The following is a 19,346-nucleotide window of genomic DNA, read 5'->3' as shown; positions in this document are numbered from 1 at the left end:
TGCATTGGGTTTCTGTGATTTCCACTAGGACAGTCAATGTTTGAACCAGAAGGTATATCTGTTTCATCTGTGGCAAATTGGTCTTTATTTCTGTTTCATCAGAAAACCAGGGGATAACACTTGTAATGTGCAACAGTAGTTTCCCATTTGTTTACAGGGAAATAAAGCTGTGACCCTTCCTGTGCAATCACGTTTACTTGAAGTCCTTTCAGAGCATCTTTATTATGATGAAATTGCTGTCCCCTTCACACGGATGCAGAATGAATGTAAACAACTCATCTCTTCATTTGCTGATGCAAACGTCGACGTGGGCAGTCGAATGAACTGTAGTGTGTTTACAATAGATCAAGCTAATGAATTGGTGAGTGAACCAAAAGAGCTGAGCCTCAGTGTTTTGGCATACAGTGTGAGAAACACCTGAACAGCAGTTCTGGCCTATTCGGTTGTCACTGAAAGTAGTTCTTTGAAGTAAGTCTGTGCACCTACACAGATGGGGCTGTCATGGTAAGCAGTGGCAGCTGTTAGGAAGACATTGCCTTCCATGTGCACGTGGCCCTATAGAAGGGCAGAGGAAGAGCTTTCCTTGGTCAGTTGAGCTCCTTCGTTTCAGAGCAGAAGCTCTGCTGGGGGGTGGTTTCTTGACATCGTGACTGCTCTAGATCAGGGGTAGGGAACCTGCAGCTCTCCAGATGTTCAGGAACTACAATTCCCATCAGCCTCTGTCAGCATGGCCAATTGGCCATGCTAGTAGGGGCTGATGGGATTTGTAGTTCCTGAACATCTGGAGAGCCGCAGGTTCCCTACCCCTTCTCTAGATAACCTATTCAGGCCTTCAGAATGTGCTGATTTTTGAAAAAGGAGACTTTGAATTGGATAGGCTCTATTTGGGGTATCTTTGTCTTTGAAGGGTACACTGGGATTGCTTTTGCTGTTTTGTCACTGTTTCTCTAGTCCATTCATTATTAACCTTTAATCCACTGCCCCCAATCAGCTTTGCTACGTTATCTGTGCCGCCACACACCCAAAAGCAGACTGACGTATAGGAATAGCTTTTCATTTCAGTTTTTCAGGCTTTCCCCACAGACCTCCGCATCTCTGTTCCTAGAGTTCAGGAGAGGAGGGAGAAGGGAAAGGTTGCTAAAAAGATGAGGCAGTTTTTATTTATGTGTTCTTAAACCCGTACATACATATGATACTCCAGATCTCAGGCCTACATTCAAAGAGATCTTTGTGATGATGACCATCAACTAACTCGTTAAAGCTGGGGTTGTTGATTCCTGTTCCTGTGCCATTTTTAAGCCCCTGAGGGAGGAAACTGGAATTTTAGTCTGAAAACAGGATAAGCATTATAAAACAGGATCCCTTAGAAGTCACTTCTCCAACCAATATCTCGTTCGTTTGAGAAAATATATTTAAGCATTTAGAACAAAAAGGGGAGGAAACAGGCAACGAAGAAAAGCTTCCACGAGCCGGCTGTTGCTCCCAAACGTGAAAATGGGCAGTATGAGACAGTTCATCTCTCTCTCCCTTTGCTTGGGTTAGCTAGCTGGCCTGCAGGAGTCTCCATCCCCATTCTGGCTGTTGGCAGGAAGGTTCTGTTTTTTTTTCTTTTGAGATTCCAAAACAGGAAGAACGAGAAACCAACAAATACGTCAGAGGGCCACATACAGATTAGTCTGTTGTTGAGGCGTTGCTTCTGTCACTAGAAAGTAAAACCAAGGGACACTGTCAAGCTAATCTATAGCTTTTCTTGCTCAGTGAGAGTCGCCACCAGTCATGCATGCCTGGGGGTGAACCACACATGCAGAAGCGGGGCTTAATATTTCTGCCACTGAAGCAACTGCTGTATAGTAACCTCTTCTTGGGAAGAATGCAGTTCTGCTATTACACTCAGGAGTGTGTTAACGCCAGTACAATGATCACTGTTAAAACTGCTGTGGAGTCTTTTGTGAAGCTCGCACAGGAAGAGGTCCACTGTAGCCCTATCATTATGTCTCCACACCTGTTTGTTCATCAAATGCTTGTTTGGCTGTTGCCTTTTTGCTTGGAGTTTAAATTCTTACTTAGTAAAGTTACTGACCACAGGGCTGTTGTGAAGGACTGCAGATCATAACCTCTAAAAATTACTCTTTTAAGGTGTGTAAAACTCTTCTGGGTACTAACATCTGAGCCCTTGAGTGTATAAACAGTTGCTTTGGTATCCTCATATAGTAGCTTGTGCAGTTTTGTTTTTGTCGGAAGCATACTTTAGTCTGAATTTTCTTTTTCCTAGGTCACTACCATATTCAATGAAGTGACATCCTCTTTTAATTTAAATCCTGACGTCTTACAGCAGTTGGAAGGCAAGAGGCAGCAAGTGCAAATGACTGTTACAGAAACAAATCAGGAATGGCAAACATTGCAGCTGAGGGTGCACACCTTTGTTGCTTGTGCCATTGTGAACCTGGAGCAACTTCCAGAAAAATTAAACCCTGTGATAAAACCTCTGATGGAGGCTGTGAAAAAAGAAGAGAATACACTAGTACAAAACCACGCAGCTTTGTGCATTGCCAAGTTACTTCGGCAGTGCACGGCAAGGTCTCCGTGCCCAAACTCAAAGATAATTAAAAATCTTTGCAACTCTTTGTGTGTGGACCCTCAGCTTACACCCTTGGCATCATGTCCTGCACAACCCCAGAGTACCCACGAAAACTCAAAAGGTAGGTTGACCAGCTGTCAATCTTGAGGATAGCGGAGACATCAAACTTTGGTTCTTGTACAGCATTTGGCATTGAGGACAGGGGCACAAGCTGTACCAAGTCAGACTACTTCCCAGTATAATTCAGGGGAATCCTCTACAAAGGAGTATGTCTAAAAACAGTCTTGGAATTTGTCATTCAGTGTTGGGAAGAAAAACAGTTTTGACAAGCTGTGAATTTAGAATGCAGAGAACCTCAAAATGCCAAAGAGAGCATCCAGGAAGATAACCAAACAACAGTTCTGAGCACGAGAGGTCATTACAGAAAATCCTGAAATGCATTGTTTAAATCTGCTGGTTGCTGTTGGCCACTCGCTAGTTGTGCTTCAGTGCACAGTTATGCTTCTGTCATTTCAAAAGAAGCATGTTTTACCACAAGGAAGTAAATAGTCCTGAGCCTCTTTTCCAGTGTTGGATAAGATGTAGAAAAAAGGTTTTTGTCTATTTGGTTATACCTGGTTTACACTGTCCCTTGCTTACCTTCCACCTTCCTGTTATTTCAAATAGCTTGTTCTAGTGACTTGCTGAGTCTTATTCTTTTCCATGTTTTGTCCTCCATATTCCATTAGGAAATTGATATTTTTTTCTGAATAATACCTCCCATCCCAAATCCAGAAGAAAAAAACAGGACTAGGGGGAAAAACCAGCCTTCTCTGTTGGCATAACTTCTGCCTAGTTTTTAAAACTGTTTTAATTGTTTTCTTTGTTGTAGGAGCCAATTCTGAAAGAGATGGAATGCATCATACAGTCACGAAGCACAGAGGTATAATCACACTGTACAGACATCAAAAAGCAGCATTTGCCATCACAAGCAGACGAGGTCCTACACCAAAGGCCACAAAAACTCAGATTGGAGATTTGTCCACTAATAGCAGTGGAAATATGATCACAGAGCTTGATGAAGTAAGTACAAACCGTATTTTTTCTATTTTTTCTCAATGCATTTCAAAGCATTCCACTAGGAAGGCACATGACCTGTGGTTTTGGTTAGAAAAACCAAATGTTGCTTTTTAAAACTATTATATTGTGCTATCACTTCAGTAGAAACGAACAAACTTGCTCAGGAAAGCAGTTTCTCTGTCGGTGTTGAAACGAATATGGATTATGTATGTTTTCTATCCAGAAACCCCTTCTCCTTTTAAAATGAAAATAAAATCTGAGCCAGCGTGGGGTATTGGTTAAGAGCAGAGGCGTTCCTCCCATTGGGCAAAGTGGGCAGTTGCCCAGGGCGCCACCTTGTGGTGGGTGCCAAAAATGCAGGTTCGTTTGTGGGATTTATTTGTATTTTCAGTGTTTTTTCCGTTTTTGGCCTGCAGGGGGTGCAGTTTTTAGGCTAGCAGCACCAACATTTCAGGGATGTTTCGGGAGACTCTCCTGATGCTATCACACAGGTTTGGTGAGGTTTGGTTCAGGGAGTCCAAAGTTATGGACTCCCAAAGGGGGTGCCCCATCCCCATTGTTTCCAATGGGAGCTAATAGGAGATGGGGGCTACACCTTTGAGTGTTCATAACTTTGGACCCTCTGAACCAAACTTCACCAAACCTGGGAGGTATCATCAGGAGGGTCTCTGACTGATACCACCAAGGTTTTGTGAAGTTTGGTCCAGGGGGTCCAAAGCTATGGACTCCCAAAGTGGGTGCCCCCATCCTCCATTGTTTCCAATGGGAGCTAATAGAAGATGGGGGCTACACCTTTGAGGGTCCATAACTTTGAACCCCCTGAACCAAACTTCACCAAACCTGGGTGGTATCATTAGGAGAGTCTACTAAAGATACCCTGAAATTTTGGTGCTGCTAGCTTAACAATTGCACCCCTGACAGCAAGCACCCCCCCAAATTTCCCCAGATTCTCCTTTTAAATCCCCCCTTTGGCATGGATTTAAAGGGAGACTCTGAGGTCCCCAGTTTAAACATTGAAAGTGATGCTGTTTAAGGGTGGGGGAGAATCCACCCCAAAATAGCATCACTTTCAATGTTCTTTAAACTGGCGACCTCAGATTCTCCCTTTAGGGTGGATTTAAAAGGAGAATCTGGGCACCCTAGTTTAAACACCATTGAAAATGACGCTGTTTGGGGGTGGATTCCAGCACCACTTGTTTAAACTAGGGAGCCCAGATTCTCCTTTTAAATCCACATTAAAGGGAGAATCTGGGGTCCCAAGTTTAAATAACATTGAAAGTGATGCTGTTTCCCCCAATTGGGGGGACTGGATACAACACCATCAAATGTTTTCATAGCAGTAATAAAATGTTTTCAAAAAATATTTCTGCTGTGGGCATGGCCCATTGCTGTGTTCAGATTTGTGAGTTGGGGCATGTTCTATAATGTGATGGTGACTTTGAAACGACCTGGTGGAAAAAATCATTGTTTGGTCATGGTGGGGGAAGGTGGCTGCCCATGGGGGGCGCATCGAACTCAGGTTTTGCCCAGGGCTCCAGTTTGCCTAGGTATGCCCCTGGTTAAGTGCAAGTGCACTCTAATCTGGAGAACCGGGTTTGATTCCCCACTCCTCTGCCTGAGTGGGGGAGGCTTATCTGGTGAACCAAATCAGCTTGTGCACTCCACCATACGTCAGCTGGGTGACCTTGGGCTAATCACAGTTTTTTGGAGCTCTCTCAGCCCCACCCACCTCACAGGGGGGCAGGAAGGGAAAGGAAATTGTAAATTGTAAACTCCCTTGAGTCTTCTTACAAGAGAGAAAAATCCACACTACTCCTCCTCTTCTTCTGACCCACTCTCTGTCAGTGAGTTATTTCAGTTTTTCTTATTGAAGGAAAAAGTGTAACCTTGATTACACTTTTGTGTTTGCTTCCTCCTACCTGAGAGATCCGTGTAAGAGGATTCATAGGTGATCTGTGGATGATAAGACTGTTTTGGAGAATGTATTTGGTTTCTTTAGTCATGAGGACTGGTTCACAGAGGCTTGTACAAGCATTCACAACTAGAACTTGTTTTACTTTTGTATTGCACTGTATTCTGTAGTAATGGCAAGTGAGAACTTAGAATTAATTTACCTGTGTACATCATCAGTGGTGAGCTTACATATACAAAATATCCCTTTAAAGCTCCTTTTCCCCCCCTCAAAAACCTCCCAAGTGACTTTACATCCAGACAGCCACTGTTACTGGATTAGTGGCTACCATTTGTGGCTCACAGTCTAATGACAATTCTGTAAAGAAAATACTACATGTGTTGTAAACTTCCTTCTGGCTACTGAAACTTCTGGCTAATAACTTTCAGTTAAAGTTTTGGAGTAAACTTTGCTGTTTTTTATTGTAGATCTCTTACTAGTATTATATGGGTTAGGCTAAAGGATATTTCTCTCCTATAGACTTCATAAGCAGAATGTTCAGGAAAGCGTACTTCGTTTTGGGGAGACTGTATAATTAGGAGTGTGCCTTGTTCTTAATGGCTACAAAATGGCTACAAAAAGCCCTCCTTTACTGACTCTCGTCTTTAATTCTAGGCTCAGAAACCCTATGTTGTACAGAGGAGAGGAGCAGAATTTACCTTATCTACTATTGCAAAACATTTTGGCAGTGAAATGGCTGTTGGCTTGCCACATCTCTGGGATGCTATGGTCGGTCCGTTAAGGAACAACATTGATACAAGCAGCTTCGGTATGTGTATTTCTTAAGCTGTGGGCATTCTAAAAAATTGAATTTTAAATGTTCTCTGATATGGGATGTTTCTTACAACAGATCGAAAGGCGCTCTTAGAAAAAGGAGATGGCCCAGCCCAGGAACTGGTGAATTCTTTACAGGTTTTTGAAACGACAGCTGCTTCTATGGATGTTCAACTTCACCCTTTGGTAATTAAGTTGGGGGGCCTTCACATTCTGAAATAGAAGAGGTTAATATAGTCTGCAATTCAGGCTCTTGGAAAATTAAGTAATTAAGCTAATTAAGTTGGGGGGCCTTCACATTCTGAAATAGAAGAGGTTAATATAGTCGGCAATTCAGGCTCTTGGAAAATAACCTAAGAGTGCTTATGTGTAGATTGTTTTCGTTCTTTGTCAAAAGGGAACACTCACTGGTCAGTCAGTGTTCACCTTTGTTGAAAAAAATCTACTTTAGTTTAAAAATACTATTTTCAGTTTGATTGATTGGATTTTTTTCACTGCCCTTCCCTAGTAGGCTTGGGGCAGTTTTCAACATCTGGTAAGGCACCCCATCTTCCTCGACCAAGTGCCCCCCACCCCAATTTACAGAATAAGGCTTCCAAGTGCAGGACCATTGCCCCATTAACCCCATTCGCCAAAGCCTGGTTGCTCCACAAAAGATCAACGACAGCCTTGTCGTGTTGTACCTCTGGACCATATCTAAACTCACCCCCTTAAACTTCGTCCTCTCCCATCCTCACTCCTTCATTACTGAGAGATGAGAGATCCTCAATACAAACACTTGGAGCATTTTTCACTGAGGACTTGAAAGGGATTTTAAACGTTCAGCAGCTTGACAGCTTTTATTGTTAACCTGCTCTGGTTTTCACTTGCGTTTGGGTTGATAAAAATGTATATACCATTATTGCACTCCCTTTTTTGCCGTATTGCAGAGTATTTGCTCCAGATATCTCTGGCTCAGAGGCTGATGACTTGGAAGGGGTGGATTGGGGAATTTACTATAGAAACAGTAGTAACAGTGTACTAAAGAGCTTGCATGTCTTGGAAGAATATCTAATATTCCATGGGTCACAGTATTTTTGGTGAAATGGTCTCTTGAATGTTATTCAGTAAGTTGATTATAAATAAAACTGAAACGCTGTTTCCTTTTGCAGCTGATCCAGCACTTGTCCTATCTGTGTATGTGCCTGCAGCATCCCAGCACAGCAGTGAGACACATGGCTGCTCGTTGTGTGGGTGTCATGAGCAAAATAGCTACCATAGAAACGATGCACATTTTCTTGGAAAAGGTTCTTCCTTGGCTGGGTGCTATAGATGACAGTACCAAACAAGAGGGTGCGATTGAAGCTCTTGCTTGTATCCTTTCCTAAGTACAGGTAGAATTACTCCAATGTTGACAATGAAGTATGTTCCAGCTGTATGCTGAAGAGGATTTCATAAGCTCTGTATAGTCTAGAAATAAACAAAACAGGAATATTTTTATGAACATATAAACTTGACCAAATTGGTTGTGAATATATTGCATAAAGGTATTGAATCAGAGGGTTTTTTTTCCTTCTGATCAGCTTGGTGTAGAATGGTTCTAGCTTTGGTAACACCAAGACCATTTTATAATGGCAATACGTGTTCCATTTCAGTATCTGTCTCACCCATAATTCCATGTTGACGTATGCATAGTACTGTATAACTGCATACGGAAGTGTTTTGGAAACAGTATCTATAGCCATCAACTTTCCTAGCAATTACAGATTTTCCCTACTTTGAGAAGTGCGTTAAACAGTGCATTCTCTGGCTGCGTGCAGAAGATCCTTTTAGCTATCTGGTGTAAAGTTTATCTGGGTTCATTTATCAGGAAGAGAATGTACACCTCAGTAGCCTTATGGGGATGATGTTTTTCATTTTTGCTGGAGCTAATTTCATCTGATTGTGCTTTTCATGGCCAATGTTAGCTTATTTGCCTAAAATTGTGCTGTTCTGGGGTCTGCTCTTAAAAATCCCCCAGCCTTCAGTAGAAGCCTGGGGACTCAAATATCTTGTTTGTCAAGGATGATGACCCTTTGGATCCCAGCCACAATCTGAATACAGTGTACAACTTGCTGCTTGTTATATATGTGACAAATGGCAGCAATAAGCCACTTTATGTGGAAGTACTCAAAGAAAGCATGGCTTATATTTTGTTGTTCATTATAAAGCTTTGTGTTCAACTAAAGACACTTTTGTTTAGGGGGATTGGGTTAAAAAAAAGTCCAGTTGTATCGCAGGTAATTCTGGTCTTTATTCCTGTTCTAAATGAGACTCTGTGAATTGAATATTGATTTGTTTGCAAAATAAACATAGAAGACTGGCGATTAATCCTGATATTGAGATTTTGAACAAAAACGTTTAATTTCTGTACTGCGGGTCATGTAAGGATCAGCATTGAATTGCATAGTGTTTGCAAGCGTCTGGTCTTTAATGTTTGTGCTGTCGCTTGTTTCTGATTCTACTTCTCCCCTGATTCATCAGCACTCCCAGTTTGTGGGAACCCATGTGGAACATATAGAAATCCCAGATAGAACCAGGATGTTGGATAGGAACCACGGGGAAAGGTGACATTTGGAATTCTTTGGCTCTTGATTGGGGAGGAGAGAGATGGAGGAAGGGACAGCAGCAGACACTTGTGTTGCTCAATTTGGTCAAAACAGTAGCAGGAAGAATACCTGGTGCCTGTAAAGGGCTTCAGGAGCAAGAGGATAGATGGAGCGCTTTTTTACAGTGGCACTAGAAAGACTGTGTACTGTGGGGCAGATTAACTGTCAATATGGGAACACACGGGAGGCTAAAAAATGGAATTTAAGCTCCAAAGGGCTATCAGAATGACAAGATAAATTCCAGTATAAGATGTACTCAAAATCCTTGAGCAGTGGGACATAGTCAGGAGAGAACTCATTAGCAGTTTACTTGAGACTATTACCGTGGGGGATGCTACAAGAACTGACGTGTGGTTTTTGTACAGATTTCGGTTTCCCTCAACCTAAACTTTTCTTCTTTCTGTCTTAAAGTCCCTGAGGACAATTTGCTAGAAAATACAAAGAGATACATCATTACAGGCATCCAAGAATTGGTCTGTTGTGGGTGATATTGTGGAAATTTAGAGACAGACTCTTTCTGTTGAGCAATAATGAATCCTTTAGTTCCATTTTAAACATACGGTTTTTGCCAAACGTCCTTCATTGCCTCTGCAGCCCATGTCATCTGGGTTATGTTCTTCATACACTTGAGTCTACTTCTAGATTTCCCTCAGATGTATCATTTTCTAATGTACTTCCACTGAATAGTTGATTATTTCCAGAACAGGCATACCCAGCCCGTGTCATGCTCTGTTGTTGCCTTCAGTATTTGTTTAGAAGGTTATGAATGTAAACAGAAATCTCTTGCCAAACATAAATGTTGAGAACCACTGTGAATTAAAGTATTGCACTTGCACAGTAAAGGGAAGAGGGAATATTCCCACATACTATGCCGAGCTCCTTGGAGAAAAATCACTGTATGGCTGTAACAATTGAGAATTGCTTGGGAGAAGAGCAGTAAACTGGTGTGGAATATCCATTAGTGCTTGTGGGATTCTGTATGTTCTACATAAAGATTAACATTCAGAAAATGTTCAGTTTTGAGATTATCTTGGATTGAGAGGGTGGTAAAATAAAACGGTTCAAACCCAGAACGAGCTAGGGTAGATCTGGGTTCAGAATTGGTAATGGGGATGTTCCTTAACTACTAATCCAGCTGTAATGGAGCAGCTAGATGTGGGGATTATTCCCTACATAGTTCTCTTGGTGGTCCCCGTTCTGGGCAGAATGAGCGATCAGACGGACAGTGTACGGTTCATGGCCACTCAGTGCTTTGCAACGTTGATTAGATTGATGCCTCTTGAGGTAAGTCGGAGTTTTTGGTTCCACTTGGAGACACGTTCACTGTTTTTCTAGCTCCTGATCTGTCAGACTGTTGGGAATGTGTGTGCTAAGCCTCTCTCCAAGGGTGCTGGAAGTTGAGTAGTAGCTGGTGTCGGGGGAGTTGTCTTTGGAAGCATGACCACGTGAGGTATTGGCGTGAGCTTGCAGAAGCAACAACACGGGGAAAACTGCACCATGTCCTTTGGAGCTCTTCTCCATAGTGTCTGTCTCCCCAACCCTGGACAGAGTGTCTGTTCAGTGCTGAGCTCATTGTCAGCATGAATTCAATTAAACCGGGGGGTGGGGGGTGGGTGGGATGTTTGATGCTGTTATTAGATTTACATCCTTTGCTGGTATTCTTGAGGAACTTGGTTCATTCCTCAAACAGCTGGCCAGTGTTGGGTGGGGGGATGGGTCCAGAAATGCAGAATAAATTCTGAACTCTGGCCCACTGCAGCAACCTCAATTTCATGTTTTCCACAAAATTTATACCGCAAATGTTAGCACTGCAGATGCAGTTCCAACTGAAGTCACTAGAAGGTGTACTAGTTTTAAAGAACAGCAGGACCAAACTGTGCCAGATGTATATCTTGTGTGAGTCATAGCTGCTACTTGTTCATTGTCATCACATATTCATAGTGATACCCATCAAACAGCAATTGTTCGCGTTTGACTGATTATCCTTAGGGCTTTTTTCAGGGTTTTTCATAAATACTTTCAATCAAGGGATTCAATGTATAGAGCCTTCACAGTCCACTTGAAATGTTTACAAGTATCATGTGTGCAATGAGACAAATTTGGGTTTTTTAAGGGGGAGGAAGTTTGCCCCCCAAAAGGCTACAATAAAGTTCTTGCCCCAAAGTTGCATTCTTCTGGCGTCCAGCATTTCACAGTTTGAGTATAAGAAGGTTAAAAAAGTGCTATTTGGTCGACGGTAATGGATACTGCAAGGAAGAATGTACAGTTAGATGATACCATCAGTATCATGTAATGCATTAAATTTTCACTGTGAATTCTATAAACAAGGTGCTTCATGAATAAGTGAAGCATCTGAATGATTAATGAGAAACTATATCTGAGCCCTTTGTCGGAAAAGCTGTCATCCTTTTCCTTCTAGTAAATGCTTTAACTAACACGGGTAAGTATTTTATAACTTGTTTTAATGCAATCATGAATAATATGGAAGCCTGGCCCCCAGGAATCACAGGAATAGACGGCTGCAATGTATTATATTTGTAAGCTGCCCTGGGTGCACAGTACAAGCCGTCTTCTGTTTGTCTGAGGTAAGATCCAGTCTTGCAGAAACTGAATTGGACTCCAGGCACAATTTTAGATTTGGGTAATAATCTAAGAAAGCCTAAACAGGCTAGTAACTCTTTACAAGTCTAGCAAGAAATGTCCAACATCTCCCCCCCCCCCCCCCCCAAGATTCCTTTACCCTGCAGATCTTCCTAGGGGCAAATGTAAATTTTTGGTCGTGTCTCTACAGTTTTTTTGTAGGATACAACAACTCCTTTAGTAATACTTTATTTTTTACTTCTGATTTCTTCCCCACCCTAACCCAGACAATGGACGGCTTGCAACCCATTATTATAACGTTCACAATTAATATACAATCATAATATAGTACAATAAAACTGTTAAAATAACTCGAGCTTATGAATAAACAATTAAACTTATAAAATAGGCAAAAATTTAACCTCCGTCATGTTCTCCATTCTGTTTCTCAGACAGAAATAGTCTCCATTCTGTTGCCTAGGCCTAGTATATATTTTTTTCTTTTTAAAAAGAAAAGAAAATAGCACTGAGGAAGCAAAATTTGGGTTAAGATTTTTCTCACATGTTTAAAATTAGCTTTTACCAGCATGTACTATCAGATTTCAGTGATACTTAAACTGACGTCTTACCCTTTGAACTATAAATGTATTCTTTCATACCTCCTCTGTTCTTCTTGCTGAAAGCTTTCTAGGTTCCCAGGAAGTGCTCAGAAGACAGTTTCATTAATTCTGAAATTATCCCCAAATAAGATAATCACAAAATCAACACTAAAAGATAACAAAATTGTTCATGAATAGCAAGAACTAGAACAGAATACCAGGAAATGAGTGTAGCAGAAGAGATAAATCTGTCATTTAAGTTTTCTCCCGTGTCCAAAAAGGGCTGTTAGTTAAAAGGAAAGAGGTTTAAAAATGGTGAAGTGCCTGTACAGTCCAAAGCACTGTTAAGTGTTTGGTTTTACTGCAACACAATACGGCTTGAACAGTGGCCATAAGAGAACTCAGGAAACAACCAGACAGTGACAGTCTGCTTGGAAAAATACTCCAAGAAAAAACATTTCTCTTTGTCTGGACATGGCCCACCCACCCTAGCAGAGGGAGAGGGAGGAGTGGCATGCAAGGGAAGGGAAGTGAGGGAGTGGAGGGAGTAAGGGGTGGCATGCAAGGGAGGGGGCCTGGCATCTAGACATAGCCCACCCACCCTAGTGGAGGGAAGGAAGGGAGGGGGGTGCCATGTAAGGGAGGGGGAGGGGCCCCGGTATCTGGACATGGCCCACCCACCCTAGCGGATGGAGGGAAGAGAGGGGTGCCATGCAATGGAGGAGGAAGGGGCCCAGCATCTGGACATGGCCCACCCACCCTAGCGTAGGGAGGGAATGGAGGGGGAGGGGTGCCATGCAAGGGAGGGAAGGGGAGTGAGGGAGGGTAGAGGAGGGAGTGAGGGGTGGTATGCAAGGGAGGGAGTGGGGATGATTACCCTTACCTGGATGGCTTAGGCTATCCCGATCGTGTCAGATTTTGGAAGCTAAGCAAGGTTGACTCTAGTTAGTATTTGGATGGGAGACCACCAGAGAGTTCCAGGGTAGTTATATAAAGGCAGGCAGTGGCAACCGACCTCTGAACTTCCCTTGCTCAAAAAGCCCTGTGTGGGTGCAATTAATCAGCTGTGAATTGATGGCACTTTATGCGCGTGCGTGCACACACACATGTAGATTATTCCTGTTTTGGTATGTTTGATGCCTTTATAAGGCATTAAAATACAAAAAGGTTAAGACTAAAAATGTCACAATTATAGAACATTATTTCAGAACATGTAGAACACTTAAAAGAAATGCGGCTACAGCTTCAGATATTTCTAACTTAGAATTTGTTGGATAACTTAAATCATTTTTATTTTATCTGAAAGAGACACAAATCCAATGGGAAATAATGCGTGCAAATCAGATCTAATACGGCTCTATTTAGGACAATAAAGCAAAACATGAACAAGTAAATCGACAATGTGAGGACAAAACAGACAGTGACGCTCGTAATGGGAGATGGTAGAAAAACGACCTTGAAGTAAAGCTGAGGAAAAGGAATTGCATCTTTCTCTGGTCATAACCCACCTAAATTTATGATTTACTAATTAGTCCAGATAAGTCGCTGATCAAAATTTCTGGGGGATAACCCAATAAAAACAATGGAGAACAAGAACTCTGAGCTTTACTCAGAAGAGATTTATATTCCTGTTCTAATAGTTGATGGTATATCTCTGGGGCAGTAAGCATAAGCAGGGACTCCCAAGTAAAACCCAGGGACAGACCCTTAGCGTCGATATTTAGCCACCAGTTAGTGTGTTGACGCTCACACATCGCTGACTGGGTCAGGCTACGAGGGTCAGTATAGAAACAAAGACGCACCCAGAATTTGAATGTTACAGCCCTGACTGCAAACACAAAATAGCATAAGGAACACAACGGGGGACGCAAAAGATCTTATATAAAAAGTTGGATTGAATTCATTCCCTGATTTGCTTCCAGGCATGGATCCAAATAGGGACACCATACAAGAGATGCTGCACTACTTTTGCGTTGAATACCTTCAAAGCTGTCGGAATAAATTTACCAACATTAAAGTTAAAAAACTTCTGAACTGCGGCAGACAAATTTTTGCAGCTCTTCAAAGCACTATCTCTATGGGAGGACCATCTTAGCTTGTGATGAAAGACTACCCCTAGGTACTTGAAAAGTTTGACTGGTTCAATATCAGCTCCTTGAATGGGCCAACTGAGAGGTTTGTAGGTTTTAGAAAATACCATGACCTTAGGCTTCATAGGGTTAATAAACAGCAAAAGACAACAAAACTGCATCATCGGCATAGAGGAGGGTTGAAATGGGAACACCATTCAGATGGCAATAAGAGCTGATGCTGTTGAAAGTGGAAGCAGAATCATCTTTAAAAAGGTTGGACAGCACAGGTGCCAGCACACACCCTGTTTAACACCCCGTGATACCGGAATTGTAGGTGTTAACAGGCCCAATAAATTTTTTCTGACTTGACAGGTAGGGTTTCTATAAAGAGACATCATTAGTGAAAGGGGCCTGGGATCGATATTAAGATTCTTTATCCCATAGAAGATCTCTGTCTGCAGAATCGAAAGCCCCCTTAAGATCTGTGAAAGCTACAAAAACACTAGATTTGCCCTTTAGTAAATATTGGAAATAAGAGTGTTCAAAATCAAACAATGATCCAAAGTGGTTTTTCCCTTCATGAAGCCAATCTGTTCCATACCAATGGGTTTTTTAAAATTGAAATCCAGGGAAGAAGATGATTGATTGCGATCTCCTTGATACCTGAGAATAAAAAGAATCTTTGGTGAGGAGTCTGTGCGTCAATATTTTTTTCAGAATATTCTTCTTTTTTCAGGCTGGCATTCCAGACCCACCCAATATGTCTGAAGACTTAATCAAAATTAAAGCCAAGGAGCGCCAATTTCTGGAACAGTTGCTGGATGGAAAAAAACTAGAAAACTATAAAATTCCAGTACCAATTAAAGCTGAACTCAGAAAATATCAGCAGGTAAGGTGTTACAGCAGCATTTCCTGGATGCAAGAGCATTCATCTTTTAAAAGTCTCCAATTGTAGATTGGCTTGGATCTCCTTAAGTTTTTTTATTATTAAACTTTATAATATACTGTTATCACAAAGACATTAAGAAGAGTGTTAAGTTATTATTTGATTACATGCTAATCTCAAAGTAATTGCTGCAGGCATACCAGAGCTTAGAATGTACTAAATTAAAAGCAATTGAAAATTTTTCTGTAAAATACTTGCATGTAACTAAAATTAGATTTGCTGTAACTTGTTTTTACTTATCAAGAATTACATCTAAAATTGTAAAGATCAATCAGGAAATGACTGGGCAGAGCTTGGAAATGTTCAATTTCTGCATGCTAGCCATAAATTTTGAGGCACAACCCTGCTCAACTGATTGGTAACATTAACTTTCAGGAAGAAAGGCAGCGGCGAAGCTCCCAGGGGACAGGGGGTGCGCAACGCACCGGGTGCACGAATGTGGGACACGTGGGGGGGCGCAAAATCTCCCCGGCCCCTCCCCCTTTCCCCGGCCCCACCCCCGCGGTGCCCCCCCCCACACACACACTTACTTTAGAAAACCGGGCAGGCTGGAGAACAGGCCTTCCTGTTCTGGTGGGAGACCCTGGGAAATGTAGTACCCACCAGAACAAGAAGGCCTGTTCTCCAGCCTGCTCGGTTTTTTAAAGTAAGTGGGATTGGGGGGGGGGGGGGAACCAGAGTGCGCACCGGGCGCACTCTGGCCCAAACTACGCCTCTGAAGAAAGGCATTTTGTGCCACAAACCAAAGATATGTGGTACAATCAGTTTAGAAGCATCTTAAAAATTCCTGCCTGGAATCAACATTTTTGACTTTTGACATCTTTATGCAGTGCTGTAGTGCTAACGTTAAGATGTCTTAGGATTTCATGTTTACAGGTACTATAATGATCTTAATTTCAGCCCTGTTACCGTTTTTCTGCTCTTAGGATTCTTTTCTTTTCTCCATTACAGGAAGGTGTCAATTGGCTGGCTTTTCTGAACAAATACAAACTGCATGGTATACTCTGTGATGATATGGGCTTAGGGAAAACCTTGCAGTCCATTTGTATCCTTGCAGGGGATCATTGTCTCAGGTATCTCCCCCTCCTCCCCCAAACTACTGCTTCTCGATTCTGTGTTTGCGCTATAAACATTTTTTGTAACATGGTTTTGTTCTCTGAAGGGCTCAAGAATATTCAAGGACTAAAACATCTGACAGTGTCCCGCTTCCATCGTTAGTGGTGTGCCCTCCAACGCTGACTGGCCATTGGGTGGATGAAGTAGGCAAGTTTTGTTCCAAAGAGTATCTCAATCCATTGCATTACACTGGTCCTCCTACAGAAAGGGCAAGGTAAGTCGTACAGTGAGGGAGCAAGTTTTTAAGACTTGCGTTGAAACCTACTTTTCTGATTATTGTGATTATGAGAAATTCTTTGTTTATATGTGCTCCCGCCACCCCCCCTTGCAATGCTGGAAGATTTGATTGATTTTGTATCATTTCCTTTTAAGGTTACAACACCATGTAAAAAGACACAACCTCGTTGTAGCTTCCTATGATGTTGTGAGGAACGACATTGACTTCTTCAGGTGAAAACTCCTGTTTCTATTTCATCTAATATGTGATTTGTTTTTTTAAAATATCAATATTGATTTAGTTGTGTTTTCTCCCATAGAAATATTAAATTTAACTACTGTATACTTGATGAAGGCCATGTCATAAAAAATGGGAAAACAAAATTATCAAAAGCAATAAAGCAGTTGGCGGCCAACTATAGGATAATACTCTCTGGGACTCCAATTCAGGTAAATCTGTTTCCCTCTACTTGTAAAAAGCGATAGAGATAGCAACAACATGTTACTTGGATGCCATCGGATATTACAGAAAGTTCTGACTGGGTTTTCAGTTGTTCATAGTAGGGGACTCTATAGCAGAAGCACACTGCAAGGACCCATCTTACCTTAGACCAGTGGTGGCGAACCTATGGCACGGGTGCCAGAGATGGCACTCAGAGCCCTCTCTGTGGGCACGCGTGAACAGAGTCGTCCCCCTCCCCACATCTAGGCTGTCCTGGGCCACGGGGCTCGATTATTAGCATTAAACCTAAGACCTAGTTTTGGGGAAGCAGTGTAGGTGATCCTGTTAAGCTCTGTTAAACCCCACTGATTTTCATGCAAAGTACTAAAGCACGATCCTTTACCTGGGAGTAAGCTCGGTTGCTGGCAATGGGGCTTGCTTCTCAGTAAACCCTCCTAGGATCGTGATTCACCCGTTGGAAGAGTTGCACGGTTGCACTGTTGCTTCAAAGCAAAGTCACTGAGCTTACTCCCGAGTAATGCACGCCTCAGAGCCAACCATTTTTTCTAAACTAAAACCTCAGTATTCAGGTTAAATTGCCATGTTGGCACTTTGTGATAAATAAGTAGGTTTTGGGTTGCAATTTGGGCACTCGGCCTCGAAAAGGTTCGCCATCACTGCCTTAGACCCTACTGGGTGTCCTTATGTGGCTGCTTTGTTGATGTGGTGCTTATTTGCTGGGGGGGAGGGGTCAATGCGTATAGCGCAAAGTTAAATATTTGATCACTGGATTGTGTGTGTAATGTTTGTTTTACTATTTGAGTTTGCGCACATTGAATTTTTCGCATGTAGTTTTTGTGCAAACAGTTTTCAAACTCGGAGATGAGGTGTTCATAGTGCCACAAGCCCATTTCCCACCACACAATATATTCTTCAGAACCAGGTCAGTGCAGTGTGTTTGACGTTTTTCTCGCCTGATGTTTCTCCTGTGTTCAGAACAATGTTTTGGAGTTGTGGTCACTGTTTGACTTCCTGATGCCAGGATTTTTGGGCACTGAGCGCCAGTTTGCAGCTCGCTATGGCAAACCTATCTTGGCAAGCAGAGATGCTCGTAGCTCAAGCAGAGAACAGGAGGCAGGTAAGAACAGGAGGCAGGTAAGAAGCAAATCCAGCATCCTGTCACTGAGGTGCCTCCATGTGACACACAAAGAATTCTGCTGAATTCTGCTATTGCTACATTCTCTCTTTCTTGTGGGCCTTGTAGGTGTTCTTGCAATGGAGGCATTGCACAGGCAAGTCTTGCCATTTTTGTTGAGGAGGATGAAAGGGGATGTACTGCAGGATCTTCCACCCAAAATCATTCAAGACTATTACTGCATCCTCAGCCCTCTCCAGGCAAGTTGAAAAGGGGAAGGGATGCTAGCTCTGATACTCACTCCGCATTGTGCTTATTTTGGGCAGCAAAAGAGTATGTTACCGATCTTCTCAGAGTCCTGGGTGTATTTCAAGTGAGAATTTATTGTATTTTAGAGTGTGCTTTTCGGGAAATATTTCTAATCTTGAAAGTGTTTACCAGTGAAAGTGTCTGTGAATTCTTTAATTTCTCCATTTTTAGCTAGATGCTTGGGAAGGCAAGCAAGGCTAGGTCCCTATGTACTGTGTTTTATTTTAAAGAGAGGATTTCCCTTCACACATGAATGGGCTGGTTTGTGTGTATCGTTGTCCCACCCCAAGGACTGCAGTGCAGTAAAATACAATTGAAATGTCCACGAGGTCTCAGATCCTGAATCAATAGTTCTTTTTCATAGATTGTCAGATCTTGTTTCATCAGTGATATTCCTTCTCTTACTGTCCTTAGTGTGCTCCCTGTCATGAGCCGCCTCTTCCACCTGCCCGTGCTCTGCAGCCCTACCTGCAAATCCCTAATGGAGTGCCCTTTGCAAAGCACCACTGGCCTTGCTGCTTTAGTTAGTCCCTTGTATACATGCTGCAAGGAAGCCAGTAGCAGTTCTAGGGTTCCTGGGTAGGAGAAAAAAGCAGTCGATTGATCCCAGCAAAATGACACAGTAGAAATGGTCCTCTGTTTCTGTGGGAGCTGACATGCTTTGAAGTGGTAAATTAAATTAAATTGACTTGGTGTGAGGTAAATTGAAGGTAAGATCTGTGAACCTGGTCCTCCTTCCTGTTTTATAGGTTCAACTTTATGAAGATTTTGCCAAGTCTCGTGCCAAATGCAATGTGGAAGAAACTGTTTCAGCAGCTTCATTGACTGAGGAGCCTGAAAAACCAAAGCTTAAAGCCACAGGGCACGTGTTCCAGGTAGTAACTTTTGTCCTATTGTTGATGCCTTTATGCCTTGCTAATGAACTCTTATCAGACTTGCAGG

The 19,346-nt window shown here is 42.3% G+C and overlaps 1 protein-coding gene across 2 annotated transcripts in view; it reads left to right on the top strand.

The window, feature by feature from the left end:
- The window catches only part of BTAF1 (B-TFIID TATA-box binding protein associated factor 1), a 52,976-nt gene that overhangs the window by 28,063 nt on the left and 5,567 nt on the right, over positions 1-19,346 (top strand). Inside the window, exons 19-33 of one of the 2 annotated variants that reach the window (XM_048505948.1) lie at positions 158-361; positions 2,273-2,699; positions 3,450-3,640; positions 6,204-6,357; positions 6,439-6,548; positions 7,514-7,715; positions 10,125-10,273; positions 14,977-15,129; positions 16,138-16,259; positions 16,349-16,516; positions 16,675-16,752; positions 16,839-16,968; positions 17,957-18,098; positions 18,225-18,355; positions 19,154-19,279. In XM_048505948.1, the coding sequence (XP_048361905.1) occupies positions 158-361; positions 2,273-2,699; positions 3,450-3,640; positions 6,204-6,357; positions 6,439-6,548; positions 7,514-7,715; positions 10,125-10,273; positions 14,977-15,129; positions 16,138-16,259; positions 16,349-16,516; positions 16,675-16,752; positions 16,839-16,968; positions 17,957-18,098; positions 18,225-18,355; positions 19,154-19,279 (2,487 nt within the window). Of the gene's footprint in view, positions 1-157; positions 362-2,272; positions 2,700-3,449; positions 3,641-6,203; positions 6,358-6,438; positions 6,549-7,513; positions 7,716-10,124; positions 10,274-14,976; positions 15,130-16,137; positions 16,260-16,348; positions 16,517-16,674; positions 16,753-16,838; positions 16,969-17,956; positions 18,099-18,224; positions 18,356-19,153; positions 19,330-19,346 lie in introns of both variants that reach the window. The other variant, XM_048505949.1, reaches the window with a different exon arrangement.

This window comes from Sphaerodactylus townsendi, linkage group LG08, assembly GCF_021028975.2.
Source record: "Sphaerodactylus townsendi isolate TG3544 linkage group LG08, MPM_Stown_v2.3, whole genome shotgun sequence".
In the NCBI taxonomy this organism is placed as follows: Eukaryota; Metazoa; Chordata; class Lepidosauria; order Squamata; family Sphaerodactylidae; genus Sphaerodactylus; species Sphaerodactylus townsendi.
This window is presented reverse-complemented; position numbering and strand designations above follow the sequence as displayed.